Here is a 13,335-nt window from a genome sequence, read left to right on the forward strand (position 1 = left end):
CTTAATCAAATGAAGTTGTCCTAAGTTTTTCCCAGGAAACTAGGAAGGGGCAGAAGGGAAGATATATTAAAACAGAGCTACATGCAGTGCTATTTTTTCTAGAAAGTAGGTGCCAGAGCTCCCCATGAACCTCTTTCTTGTTCTCTTAGAATGGCAATGGCGCCCATCTGAAAGGTGCCGGAACTGAGCTCCTGTAAGTTCCAGCTGAAAAAACCCCCTTGCTACATGATTGTTTAAATAACTACAGTTGTCACTGCAATGCATCAGGGTCCAACAAGTTCTGTGTTCAGAATGATTATTTTGAAATTCTGGACACATTCAAATCTTCTAAGAAAATTAGTATTATGCTAAAGAATACTACATTGGCATTTGGAGCTGAACTGGTTGTCTGCCTTGGTTGGCACCCAATACTTCAAGATTATTTGCTTTTTGTCATAAAAAACTAAAGTAGGAAATAAAAATGTAGGCAGGGATTTGAAAAAGGCAGGTTACATATTATATTGCTACCTATTTGCAAATTTCCTGTTTGCCTTGTCAAGTATTACACATGCTCTACAGATGGGAAACACAACTTACACAAGGCATATTGCAAGTCCATGATAGAGGCAGGTGTTAAACCCAGACTCAAGTCCAATGGGCAAGGAATTGGACAACACCAGCTGTCTCACCTTATAATTACAAGCTGTCTTTTCTAAGTTTATAATCACAACTTAGTAAAATGTAAGTCTTCTACTTTTGAAAATTATAATGTAAAAAATTTAGTTGCAAGTTTATTTATGTATATATACCCTGCAGTATGATATAAAGAAGCAAGTGTGACAAAGCGTGATAGCTGATTCCTAGTTCAAGATAGAAGATTTTCCAGTGTGGAAAAGTTGTAGAGTGGAACCTTGGTTTTCAAACGTAATCTGTTCCGGAAGTTCGTTCAACTTCCGAAACGTTCGAAAACCGAGGTTTGACTGTAGTCCTATCATGGTCAAAAGAAGCCAGGCCTGAATTAAACATATTGTTGATGGTGAAGTATGTAAACTTTTGAAAACTAAAAAACAATTTTATTTTTTTTAAAAGGCCAAGCTTTCAGACACAGACTCCATATTCTCAATTTCTAACTCTTTAGAAACAGTCTGGTGTATGTGTACCAATAACTTCATTAAATAAAACAGTACAAAATATTTGAGCGTGTTCGCATGTTGCATTCAATGAGTGTACAATCTGTGTACACAAATAGTTTTTTTTAATAATGCAGCAGAGCACAGTCTGTGTACACAATAGTTTAGCTGTATAGAACATGTGTAGAGATAATTGGTACCCTTGTTCAGTGAAATGTGTGAACAAGCCTAGAGAGACATGCACACAACAGCCCACTGTTACAATTTGCCAGGTGTTTGTTTTCTATCCTGCCCATAGTGGCAAACCAAGTAGTTTGGACCATGGACGATGATGATGATGATGATGATGATGATATTTATATGCCACCCTTCCTCTGTAGATCTCAAGGTGGTTGACAACATAAAAATACAAGATAAACAGCATTTCAATGTGTGCAAATCTAGACAGAGTGACACTCAAGAACTGGAAACTTCCCATGAATTTGTATAAAGTTGGGTTTGCAAGACTCAAATGAAGTGTGCTTATCTATATATTTAAGGTCAAGTGCATGCACGTATCAGATTTTGGTAGCTATTTAAATATAATTACACTCACTATAAATGGGGAACCATGCCCTTGTAATTCCAGAAGATGCCATGCAAGTGCCACAGGCTTTAAAGTTAGCATCCACTGACATGAACAAAAGGAAGTGAGCTATCGAACAGTCCTTTGTACCCAAACACTTCCCGAAAAGGCTTTATTTTAAGTTTTCATTCTCCACAGTCTGAATCTGTTTGGCAGGCATATATATCAGAAGTGCTGGAACCGGCTCACATTCTGCGTATTTGACAAGTGAACAAGACATTCCACAAAGACATCATGAATAATCTTCCAGTGTCTGAAATGCATTTTGCTATACCAAACACCTAATAGTCCATATACTAAAAGACAAGCCACACAAAAATGCCCTTGTCAAAAAAATCTACAGCTTATCAAACTACTTTACTTGAAGTAAAGAGAGTAAACAAGAAATACCTGGCACATTTATTGACATTTAAAAGAATACTCTCTCTTTGCCCCCACACCTCTTCCTGTGGGCAACAAAAAGTCATCAACAGCTGGAGATTATTAGGATGTAATTAACTGCCTCAAAAGAAATAGTTAATCTAGAAATGCTGGTGAGGCAGGTAAAGACAGTGTTTATTATGGTACATGCAACTAAGCTGTACATATGCACAGCACTATCATTTATAATATTGTTAGTCGACTGCACCACATTTTAGCATGAAGCAGCTATCTGTCCAGTTCCCTTTCCTTCCAAACAAATACTGGATAATTCACTCACTTATTCATTAGCTAAGAGCAAGAAGAAAAAGAGAGAGAGAGAGAGGGTGAGTGACCAATATCTAAGCTCAATTTCCATCCCAATTATTACAACCTAATCTCTTGGTGAGTTAATGCAAAGCGAAGGATGAACACTACACTGCCACTAGTAGCAAAGTGTGTTCCTTCCCCAAGAGAGGCCTGTAAAACAGGACAGTCACTGACAGCAGTACAATTACTGACACAGATACAGACTTTATGGACATGTTTATATCCGCTGTAAATCCACACTCTCTCTCCACTCCGATTCACAAGTCATAAAGAAATTGCAGATAATGAAAAAGTTGGTGAAATTTACAGCATGTCGGAAACCTCAGACAGCCAGAAGAAATTAAAGAGCTGACTGGGGATAAATCACACAGGTACAATTAAAACTTCCCATAGCTCCTTCACTTCTAAAACTGGCATACAATCCAATAGCGATGATAAAAAGTTGAGGTCATGATCTGTGGACTGCAGATAGTTAAGAATATTACATGTCAAAATTAGCCCATTCAAGGGTCTTGTGTGCATCCTAATTTTAAATTGGTATTTGGGTAGCTCTTTTTAGAAACTGAAATACTCACACATAAAGAACAAAAAACAAAACAGTGAGCAAACAAGCCAAGCTGTGGATGAGCAGCAAAAACAAAGGTAAATGTCTTGTTCCTCTGCATGTGAACAGCACACTAGTGTGTGTCAAAAGAGACCTAGAATGATCAAAAAGAATGAAGTATGGAAAAAAAAATCCCAGGCTGAGAACTGGGGTGAGTGCCTGTGAGGTCTAACATACATCTAGGAGTGCTGGAAACCTAGGTACTCTCCATAGCTGATTAGTTTCTCAGAAGCCTACAGTAGGATGTCCAAACTATTTTCAAAGAGGGCCAGATTTGATGAAGTGAACACACGTGAGGGCCGACCAAAGTTGTTAAGCTACCCCAGGACATATACTACAACGGGGGCCAAATTAAATCGACCAGCGGGCCACATTGGGCCCCTGAAATGGACTTTGGGCCCCCGAAACAGACTCTGGACATGCCTAGCCTACAGTGCAGTCTATTTCCTTGCAAAAGCTGTTCCCAGCTAGCAACTACAGGCCGGAAAAGTACTGCTGTACTCAGGTCCTGCTTTTGTAGGCTTCCTACCAGCAACAACTTGATCCAGCAGCAGCAGCTTCTTATTTCTTCTTACTACTAAATTATTTCTAGATTCCCACAACTATGTGTGGAAAGTAGGACTACAATCTTCTAGCATCTCTCTGTGCTCTGATCCCATGTATACATAAATGGAAATTTCTCTTGAAATGTGTAGGCAAGAGACCGATGCATATGCCCCCAAGCCAATGAAGCCGCGGCCTGCTCCCAGAGACTTTAAAGAAGAAACCTGAAGTTTATATATTTGCCACATTACCTACACATTTTGGAGTCAAGATATCTTATCTGAGTACCAGCTAAAACACAAGAAGCAAACCATAGAACCTGCAGAACATCCATGTTCATTCCAAAAGAAGCCAGCATCTTGGCAACAACACAACACAAAATAAGTACTGTACATGGGTTGGATCCACACTAAATTAGTTTAAATAAATGGAATGCAAGTCAAATTGTGACTAATTTGTTTCACGGATTTCAATGGGCCCCATGTTCAACTAACTTAGTCAGGATGCAACCCCATGTGGGCTTCTAGAATTCTCTTTCATGGCATACTAGCAAGCCACACTTTCCATACACAAAAGCCTACATAAACACAGTTATCAGGTTACAGGAGAACTTCCAAGCCCTCTGTTCATCATAAAGCACTCCCACTTTCAAACCAATGTTGAAATGCCAGCTTGTTATTTTCCTTTGAGACTAGGTATCAAACAGTAAGTTCTACAGTTTATGCAGTTACATGACCATGGTAGCAAAACATTGTAGCAAAACAAAACCAAAAACCAACAACTCTGAATTTTGATGTGGTTAATGATACTTTGTGCATTATCAGGGAATACAAAATTAATATCAGATGAATTCATTAAGTGTAGGACAATCATAAAATATTTTAAAGTAAAATTTTACATGGTTGTCTAATCATTGCTGCAAATTATTTTAGCTAAAGTAATTCTGACTACATTCAAGAACAGATGGTAGCTTTGTATTTAATAAAGCCAATTCTCCGAGGTGAAACCAGCTCTTTCTGAACCATTGCTCTGCATATCACAACTGTTCTATTATTTAAACTTGAGGTTTGGTTGCATTTTATGCTGTACTACTCAAATAGCAATAGTGGTACCTCGGGTTACAGGCGCTTCAGGTTACAGACTCTGCTAACCCAGAAAGACCTCCAGAATGACTTAAGTTCTTAACCCGAGGTACCACTGTACAAAAAATGCAGATCACCAGTCAAGTTCTAAATAGCTACACAAGGTTGTATAAACTACTAGTCCAGATCAGTGGTTGTTAACCAGGGGGCTGCAGAGTTATCCCAAGGCGCAACATTTTTAAAAAGCATCATAAAACAAGAGATCAATACAAAATATAAACCAACTGTATTATACAGAAACAGCAGCCTGGATGCATTAAAATCATGCGGGACAGATTCCTCCATGGATCTCAGGATCTGCAGGAATCTTCCAGTCAGCCGGAGCCTCTGCAGCCATGGCTTATGGAAAGGCTGGCCTTTCCTTCCAGACAGAAGTGATTGTGAGCCCTATGTGCCTGGCTTCTCTTCCATCCATTGGTATTTGCACAGCATGGAAATGTTTTTGCTCCTCCTCTAAGGTGGGATGGTGAAAATCAGAGGGGCTTTAGCAGGGCTGCCCCGTGATCTGGTGGGCAGCTTTTGAGTGCTGGAAAATGAAATATGCCAAGCACAATAGCAAGCTGTGGCAAGCAGAAGAAGCAACCCAGGGTCAATCCCCAGCATCTTCAAGTAGGACTGGGAGAAACCTATGGAGAGTTGCTCTCAGTCAATGTAGGCTAGACAATTCTGTCTTTAATGGACGAATGAGCTGTCTCAGTATAAGGCACCTTGCTATGTTCCCTACTGGTGCTGAGCTCATCCTTGGACCACACGATGGAATGGTGGTGCCTCTGAGATTGTACAGAGTGCTTGCACCCCAAATCAGAGGCTTTTATACCTATTGTTGCAGAGGGGAAGGGCTAAGCCTCCATGGTAAGTCCCAGATTCAGTCCTTGACATCTCCACATTGGGAGAATGTCTCCTGCATGAAACCCTGGAGAGTCCCCAATGCTACATTATGGCATGTTCAGCAAGATGAACATGGAGGGCAACACTAGAAAGTTTCAGAACCTATGACCATGCTACATTTATCCATACATCTGATGGGAGGGTATAAGAAAGTTCTACATATGATCCTAGCAGGTTGTTTTTTAATGCAATGTAGACACAAGGTTCTTCTAGTCACACTCTGCTGCTTTCTGGAACAACTGATTTTAGCCAGTCACTCCCCGCCCTGCTCTAAATATGAGCATGGAAGAGTCTCAGCTTTGTCTTCACCCTCAGATTATTTTCTCAACACAATGAGCCTAGCAGGGACTAGATAACTGGCTGCATTCCCGATGCTGCCTGTAGATTGCAACTGGCTATCCGTGATCTAAAAAAAGGTATCTGATCTGTTATTATGGCTCACCTAAAACTGTATGGCTGTATGGAAGCTATCAGTTGGTTGACAGCCATCTCAATCAAGCATTACATACCTCTCAATAAGACCCACCAATGGAATTTACTCCATCTCATGTACTGGAGTAGTCTAGGACCTAAACCAGGAATGCTCAGACTCTTGCACTCACTCTGGTCCAGATAGTTGTCTGGGGGATAGAACCATACCTTTCTACACAAAGTGTCCACCTTATGACAGGTGAAACCCCACAATAGCATGACCAGAGTGGAAAGTGGGGAATGAGGAAAGAGAAGGGAGGAAGAATATTGATCACAGTCTGCTGATGGACTAGAGACTAATATTCGGTGGCCTGGTTCCAAACCATCAGAAAAGCCACCAACAAAATTGGCAGTGCTGAGCTTGTTGCAACATTGGTGCTATCAATGTAGAACAGCTTTAGCCAGCCAGATGCCCTCAGAGTTTTGGCACCATCTTAGTATAGGTATGCCCCAGGCCTTACAAGGCCAACACTGCATTTGAACCATGCTTATATAGAGGTAGCACTAACATTGCACGTCCGTTGTAACCATTTTTTACGAGCAATTTTTCAGTGCATAGACTAGGGGTCAGCAACCTTTTTCAGCCATGGGCCGGTCCACCATCCCTCAGACCATGTGGTGGGCCGGACTATATTTTGAAGAAAAAAATGAACGAATTCCTATGCCCCACAAATAACCCAGAGATGCATTTTAAATAAAAGGACACATTCTACTCATGTAAAAACATGCTGATTCCAGGACTGTCCATGGGCCGGATTTAGAAGGCGATTGGGCCGCATCTGGCCCACGGGCCTTAGGTTGCCTACCCCTGGCATAGACGGTTACCGACAGATATCTGCCTTTGCAGAACAGAGCTTCTCTAAATTTTTACTTTTTAGCATACCTCAAGTATAATCTGATAGATCTACCAGAGACCCAGCAAAACTGCTTGGGGGGCTGGATTTTGCCTGTGGACAGCTAGCTGGCCAGCATCCTTGATGTGTGTCAGGTTGACATACCCAAGGGGCCTTTTTGTGATGGCTTCAGTACTACAGAATGCCCTCTCTCATGTGGCTTGTTTATCCCCTTCTCTTGCTACCAAGTTGTAGGAGATGAATTGTCTTCTCTCTGCTATTGCTATTTGTTTTAGGATTTTTAGTGTTTTTATTTTGTAAGCCAGCGGGAGAACTTTATTGAAAGGTGGTATATAAATGCTATGTAAAGAGTTATGATCCTCCAAACAAGTTATTTAATGGTAACATTTGAATAATCAAATCTCATCTCATATTATTAAACTATTCATGAGCTTCAGGCACCTGAATGCAATCACTCTGCTTAATCCTTTGCACGAATGAACAAACCAGGAAGATGCATTTAACTGTGATTTCATATTACATATAAACCAGGAAACTATGGTTAATGGCTGCTGAACAAGCCAGGATATGGAAGCCATAACTTAAAAGTTCTGTCCTGCCCTGTGTTTCTACAGCTCCCTGAATCAGATGTTAACAAGAAATCATGGTTTAATCTGCTCTCTGGCTTGGGCAAAGGGAGGAACAAAGCAGTTGGAGGCAGGTGTCTGAAGCTTGTGCATATCTCTGCTTATTAAACTAAGATTTGATTGTGCCATTACCTAACTGTACAGAGGTTCCTAATGAACAGGATAGTATCATAGTAAGTTACAAACTGAATTACTAAGGTAATTTTCTTATGGCTTGCTTTCGGTGGTCATATACAATACGCAGGAACATTCTAAATGTCAGAGAGCAGCAAAGAAAGGCAACAGTTTTATAATGAGAAATATTAGTATGGAACTCTAAATTTATAGCTTAAAAACCAATTGAACTCTAGAATTACCTAAATAAATTGTCCCCTCAGCAAAATATCAAATCTAATTTCAAGAGAGAGCAAAGACTGACCATGAGAATTATAACGCCTAAACCTGCAAACTGCTAACGAAGAAAAAAAGATGTCAATAGAAATTTCTCTACCAAACTTTCCACAAAAATAAGGGACCATCAACATTACTACATGGAGACAATCTTTCTGATATCATTTTTTAGTACAATATAATAATTCAGTGATTAACACTCCCACCCCCCAAAAGAACTCAATCCAAATTTAAAAAGCTACAAAAACATCACGGAGAACCAATTATCTCTAGGTAGCATTTTGCTGCCACCTAGAGGATACTGAAAGATAGCTTTTGTTGTGACTCTCATAAACTGATTCAAATAATTATTTATTCATCTTGCATATCATAAAACAGTATTTAATCCTAATAGAGTAATTTCATCTTCAAGTAAGAAGTGTTCCAAAGTACTCTGAATTCATACTTCAGTTATCTTATGGGGTTACTATTACAAAACATCAGAGAGGTTCACAGCAGAAACAGGAGAAACATCCCACCTAAATCGTTGAGACACACAATCGTTGTAGGAACCCAGCAACTGCTTGTAGAGATATTCTACTACTGATGCAGCCATGCCAAACTGTTATTTTTTTAGGAGACTAACAGTGCAATATCATACATGCCTGGCTATCGTATTATTTCTCACAAGTGAAATATTGAATATGTTCTTACTGAATATGTAAAGTTTTCCTATGGCTCTATAAGAAAATTAAGCAACAGACCTACAGTTTTTAAACAGAATACACTTTAGCAACTATCTACTTACATTCGTCTAGTCCCAGTTGGTATGCTAGATTCTGCAGACCTCTCACTTTCTCCATTAGATTAGCTGTGGTGAGACTCCCCAACTCTTAAAAAAGAAGAAGTGTGGCTTAAGATGTGCCATGAAATAAATTCCTAGCAAAGACTCTTCATGTTGTTTCTTTAGTATCGTCACTATTCTATTATACAAAATGTGTTTGGCACACCATTGTCCAAATATGTCTACGGTTACAGCTCTTCTCTTTCTTTTTTACATAGTGTTGCTCAAGTCCATTTAAATGGCTATAAACTGCTCTCACCTTAAGCTTAGCTTCCATGACTGGAGCTGGTTTAAAGACTATGTAGACAAAAAATTGTTATAGACATACAAATCCAACATCCAGTCCTACATCTAGCCTGATCTGAAGCATCTATGTAAGAAGCTTATTGAAGAAAAATGCCCTGCAACCTGCTAGTGAAGTATGTGTAACAAATGTAATAATACTGTAGTAATAATTAACCATGAAATTTAAAATGGTTATACAGAAAAATTGAAACATATACTTCAAAGAAGGGTTTTATCACTCCCAGAATGTTGTATCATCATCATCAACAACTACTACTACTATTCTGGAAACCAGTATTACATACAGAAATTCACTAGTGGTTTAATACTCCTGTGTATTTCAAGGACTTGGAGAATATCTTGCATGATGTTCTCCAAGTCTTGAAATACACATCTTGCATGATGTTCTCCAAGTCTGAGGTTCAATGAATGGATCCAGAATCACAGATACATGATGAACATTAGCTGCTCACACCCTTGGCCAAAGTCTTTAATCTTCCCTTCAAGCTTTCCCTCCCAGCATGGAAAGGTCTGGTGTGAATGAGGTGTGTGCAGGGACACTGGGGTGGGCTTACGTGTGCACCCCTGTCCCCCCATCACAATCTTTTGCCCACATACATTCAGATGAATGCTTGAGTAGAGCTTAAAAAGATAAAAAACAAATATTTAACTATTTGTGTAGTTTTAAAGACAAACTATACTGGGCTTGTTAATTCCAGTCATTTGAAGTGCTCAAACATTGACAGGAACTCACCTTTTAACATGTCAATATCATCATTTTCTAATTCAGCCATCCATTTGGGAGGAGAACTGGTGATGGGCTATTAAAAAAAAAAATACACACACATATATAGAAAAATTGTGATTACCTGTATCTTTGATAAACAGAAACTGGGAAATATTTCTAATATCTGGAACTAGCTGATAGAAAATAGGCTCAGCTGCCAAATTGCATAAAATTCCACTCTACTTTGATACAGAGCATGTGTTTTCTATGGAGCTTACTCTCAGGTAAGTGGAATTAAGGTTGCAGTATTAGTTGTAGAGTTTTTGAATAACCACACACACTTTTTATTTTACCATTTACCATTGCTGAGGCTGTCAGAATGAAGGAAGGAGCCAGAAACCCTTTTATCATGCCGGAATACGAAACCAGATCAAAACCTACTCCCCAATAGCATTTTGCATTACATAGCAATTGTTAATTACATTGGAGTTTAGCTGCTGGAAGCAGAACTAGAAGCAGAACGAAGCTAATTTTTCTTTAAAAAACAGGATCAAAATGTAAATAAGAAATATTAGCAAATATTGTTTTTGCAAAATATTCCCATTGTAAGCATAGAAGTACAATTCAAATAAGATTATATCAGCACTGGCACATGCAGACTACACAGAATCCTGTTTCTGATACAAGTACAAAAAATGCAGATCACCAGTCAAGTTCTAAATAGCTACACAATGTTGTATAAACTACAAAAAAAACTACAATTTTAATGTAGTAGACAGAACAAAACTCAGCATGCAGTGTCCATACACCAATAGATTCTTAACTCAGAAGTATGAAAATTATTACATTATACATTTCCATGACACTTACATAGAATATAACTATCACCATCCACTTTATGACCCACTGGTCAGATTCCTATTTTACGACACCCTTAAAATCCAGCCTTTTTTTAAAAGTTCTCATGGTTGCAAATATAAAAAAATATATAATGCATAACTTGCTTTTCTAAAAATATAAAAGCAGGCTGAAAAAAAGACATAAAGTGTCATGCGTTCAAGAGATCAATTTTTATATTTTTTTAAAGGAGTTTCAAAAAAGGCCATTTCAGTTGTCCTTGAATATGGCAGGTTGCTAAGCTTCCAATAAAGAAACACACAACCAGAATTTGCAAGTTGCAGAGATAGATGGCCCAAGACACTTTAGTGCCTCAGGCAGAAAAGGCCAACAACTCCACAAAACAGTGTAAAAACTATAATAAGTGAAAAACATACCAATTTCCTCTACTTTAATGGAGACCTAAAATCTGCTGGTTTACCCCGGCTAATGGATGGATCAGCTCTGTCAAGTTAGCTACAACATCCAAGTCTAGAATTAGTTCTTAGTCAGTTTTTTGCATGAAATGGGATGTCTTTGCCTTCTTGGGCAATATATCAGATTTCTGAACAACACAGTGGCAATAACACTGGGTGATAAACTGGTGGGCCTAGGTGAACAATGGTTAGACTAAGTCCTACTGAATTTATTGGGGCTTACTTCTGAGCAGATATGTTTAGTATTGAATTGTCAATCCAAGTGAGAAATTACTTACACTTTTAAAAGAAGCTGCAAATTCAGCAACACCTGGTACTGGAGACAAAACAGAAACATTTACTGGAGTACAACTTTCTCTACAACTTCAAGGGCAATTTATGATTTCTGTTGCTAACTCCACCAGTTAAATTGCTAGAGATATTCAGCATAAAATGATTATTCATTTGTACCATGTATTACTTCACATTCATGTTGAATTCTGTGACTGTGCAAATGCAAAACTAATTATTTGCTTCTGTAACATTTGCAGCTCAGTAGTAATTTGCATGATTTCTCTTTGGTCCATCAACGAAACACACACCTGGAGCCCTTGAGTGCAATCCTATACACATATTCTGTACTTCTCTCTACTGAGAAGTAAAGTTCACAGTAAGTAAGGCTTACTCCCAGCTAATGCTGCATAGGACTGCAGCCTTAAACTGGATTGGCTATAATAAAGTGCTTACTCACAATTAGTCAATATGTATTTTTAAAACCACTTTGAAAACACAAATACTGAAAGGATAGAAAACACAATAGATAAAACGTGTTAGTTCAACTAAACATTTGTTATGTTTGCTAAACAAAAGTGTATGAGCATGCCTATGTAAATGAATGTGCATGTGCACAGAAGCGACTGGCACAGTACCAGGCAACTGCCCTCCCAACAGCCATGCTGTTGCTGCTAACTGGGGCAGTGTGAGAGTGAGACACAGTAGTGATAGGGGCTACACAAGCAAAGCAGCGGGAGTTCTGGACTGGATCTGCCAACATGCCCACACAGCCCCAACTTGCTGCCACCATGTCCATGTAACCAGGAATGATGCTACTATTGGGAGGCTATCGAGTACCACTCTATGGTGCATTTTTGAAGACTGTTCTGAGACAGGTTTACGTTCAACATGCAGACACTGTCAGTAACATCCTAACAGCAGGTTGTAAGTCAGAGCAATATCATAGTCGCCAAAGATTCTCCATGCCTTTTCACATTTCCCACTCGAGTGCAACTTACATTGTTCAGGCCAGAGGTCTGGTGAAGCCCGGTCCAACTTTTCAAAGCTCAGCAGGGAGGCTTCCAAGTCTGTGCCTAGAAGAACAACCAAAATACTTCCAATCATTGTGGGACTCAAAACCATGACTGAGATTAAGAGTTTCATGATCTACTGACTGTGCTTGACGTTACTGGGACCGTGTGCATTCAAGACACGAGGCGCACGGCCACTGTTCTATGGCACTTTAGAGCCGGACTGGATGAACAGAGAATCAAATGTGACTATAAACATAAACAGTTATTTCCAGATCTGAGGAAAAATCTGAGGAATTTGCTTAAGTAGCATTTCAGCTCTAACTGGAGCAGGTTTACTGAGGAATAAAGTTACCCGCTGTATTCAGTGAGGATTGTTCCCGTGCGACAGCTTCGGTCCACCCTATGCACACCTACTCATAATAATTTAATAATAATAAATTAATTATACCCCGCCCACCCAGTGAGAGACAAGCAAGTGGACACAAATTATAGTATTAATATGCCAGTGGAAGAGATACTCGCAAAACTGGAAAAACCTTCACCCTCTCCTCAGCACCACCTCTTACCTTCCGTTGAGACCGCCATTTTGGCCCCTCACGTGACACCCGGCCGCCTGCACGCGGGAACCTAAACATATGACGCTTCCTTTTCGAACGAGCCAACCTTGCTCCGCCCCCTCCCTCCTGCACTCCTCCCACTACGTCGTGATTTAGGGGGGAGAGAGAGAGAGAGAGAGAGAGAGAGAGAGAGAGCAGGGATGGGAGGGGAGACCCATCCAGTCAGATTTCTCCTAGAGGGGGCGTTGACGGCAACGTAGCCAATCGAAACCCGGAGCTGAAGGGGTGGGTCCGAGCCAGGTTCTAGCACTATCCCATTGGCATGCTAAGGGAGAAAGGGGAGGAGAAAACGTCGGGGCTCGT

General features: G+C 39.8%; 1 protein-coding gene across 2 annotated transcripts in view; it reads right to left on the bottom strand.

Annotated features, from left to right (window-relative positions):
- Positions 1-13,139, bottom strand: part of LIN52 (lin-52 DREAM MuvB core complex component) — a 36,954-nt gene extending 23,815 nt beyond the window's left edge. The window contains exons 1-5 of one of the 2 annotated variants that reach the window (XR_014012250.1): positions 12,982-13,139; positions 12,401-12,475; positions 11,408-11,445; positions 9,844-9,910; positions 8,769-8,852 (exon numbers count right to left, since the gene is read on the bottom strand). Coding sequence is in view for 1 of the 2 variants with exons in the window: in XM_081210739.1 (XP_081066865.1) it covers positions 8,769-8,852; positions 9,844-9,910; positions 11,408-11,445; positions 12,401-12,475; positions 12,982-13,000 (283 nt within the window). In the remaining variant the exon portion in view is untranslated. The remainder of the gene's footprint in view (positions 1-8,768; positions 8,853-9,843; positions 9,911-11,407; positions 11,446-12,400; positions 12,476-12,981) is intronic. The other variant, XM_081210739.1, reaches the window with a different exon arrangement.
- Between the last annotated feature and the right edge of the window lie 196 nt (positions 13,140-13,335).

This window comes from Podarcis bocagei (assembly GCF_964188305.1).
Source record: "Podarcis bocagei genome assembly, chromosome: 1".
NCBI lineage: Eukaryota > Metazoa > Chordata > Lepidosauria > Squamata > Lacertidae > Podarcis > Podarcis bocagei.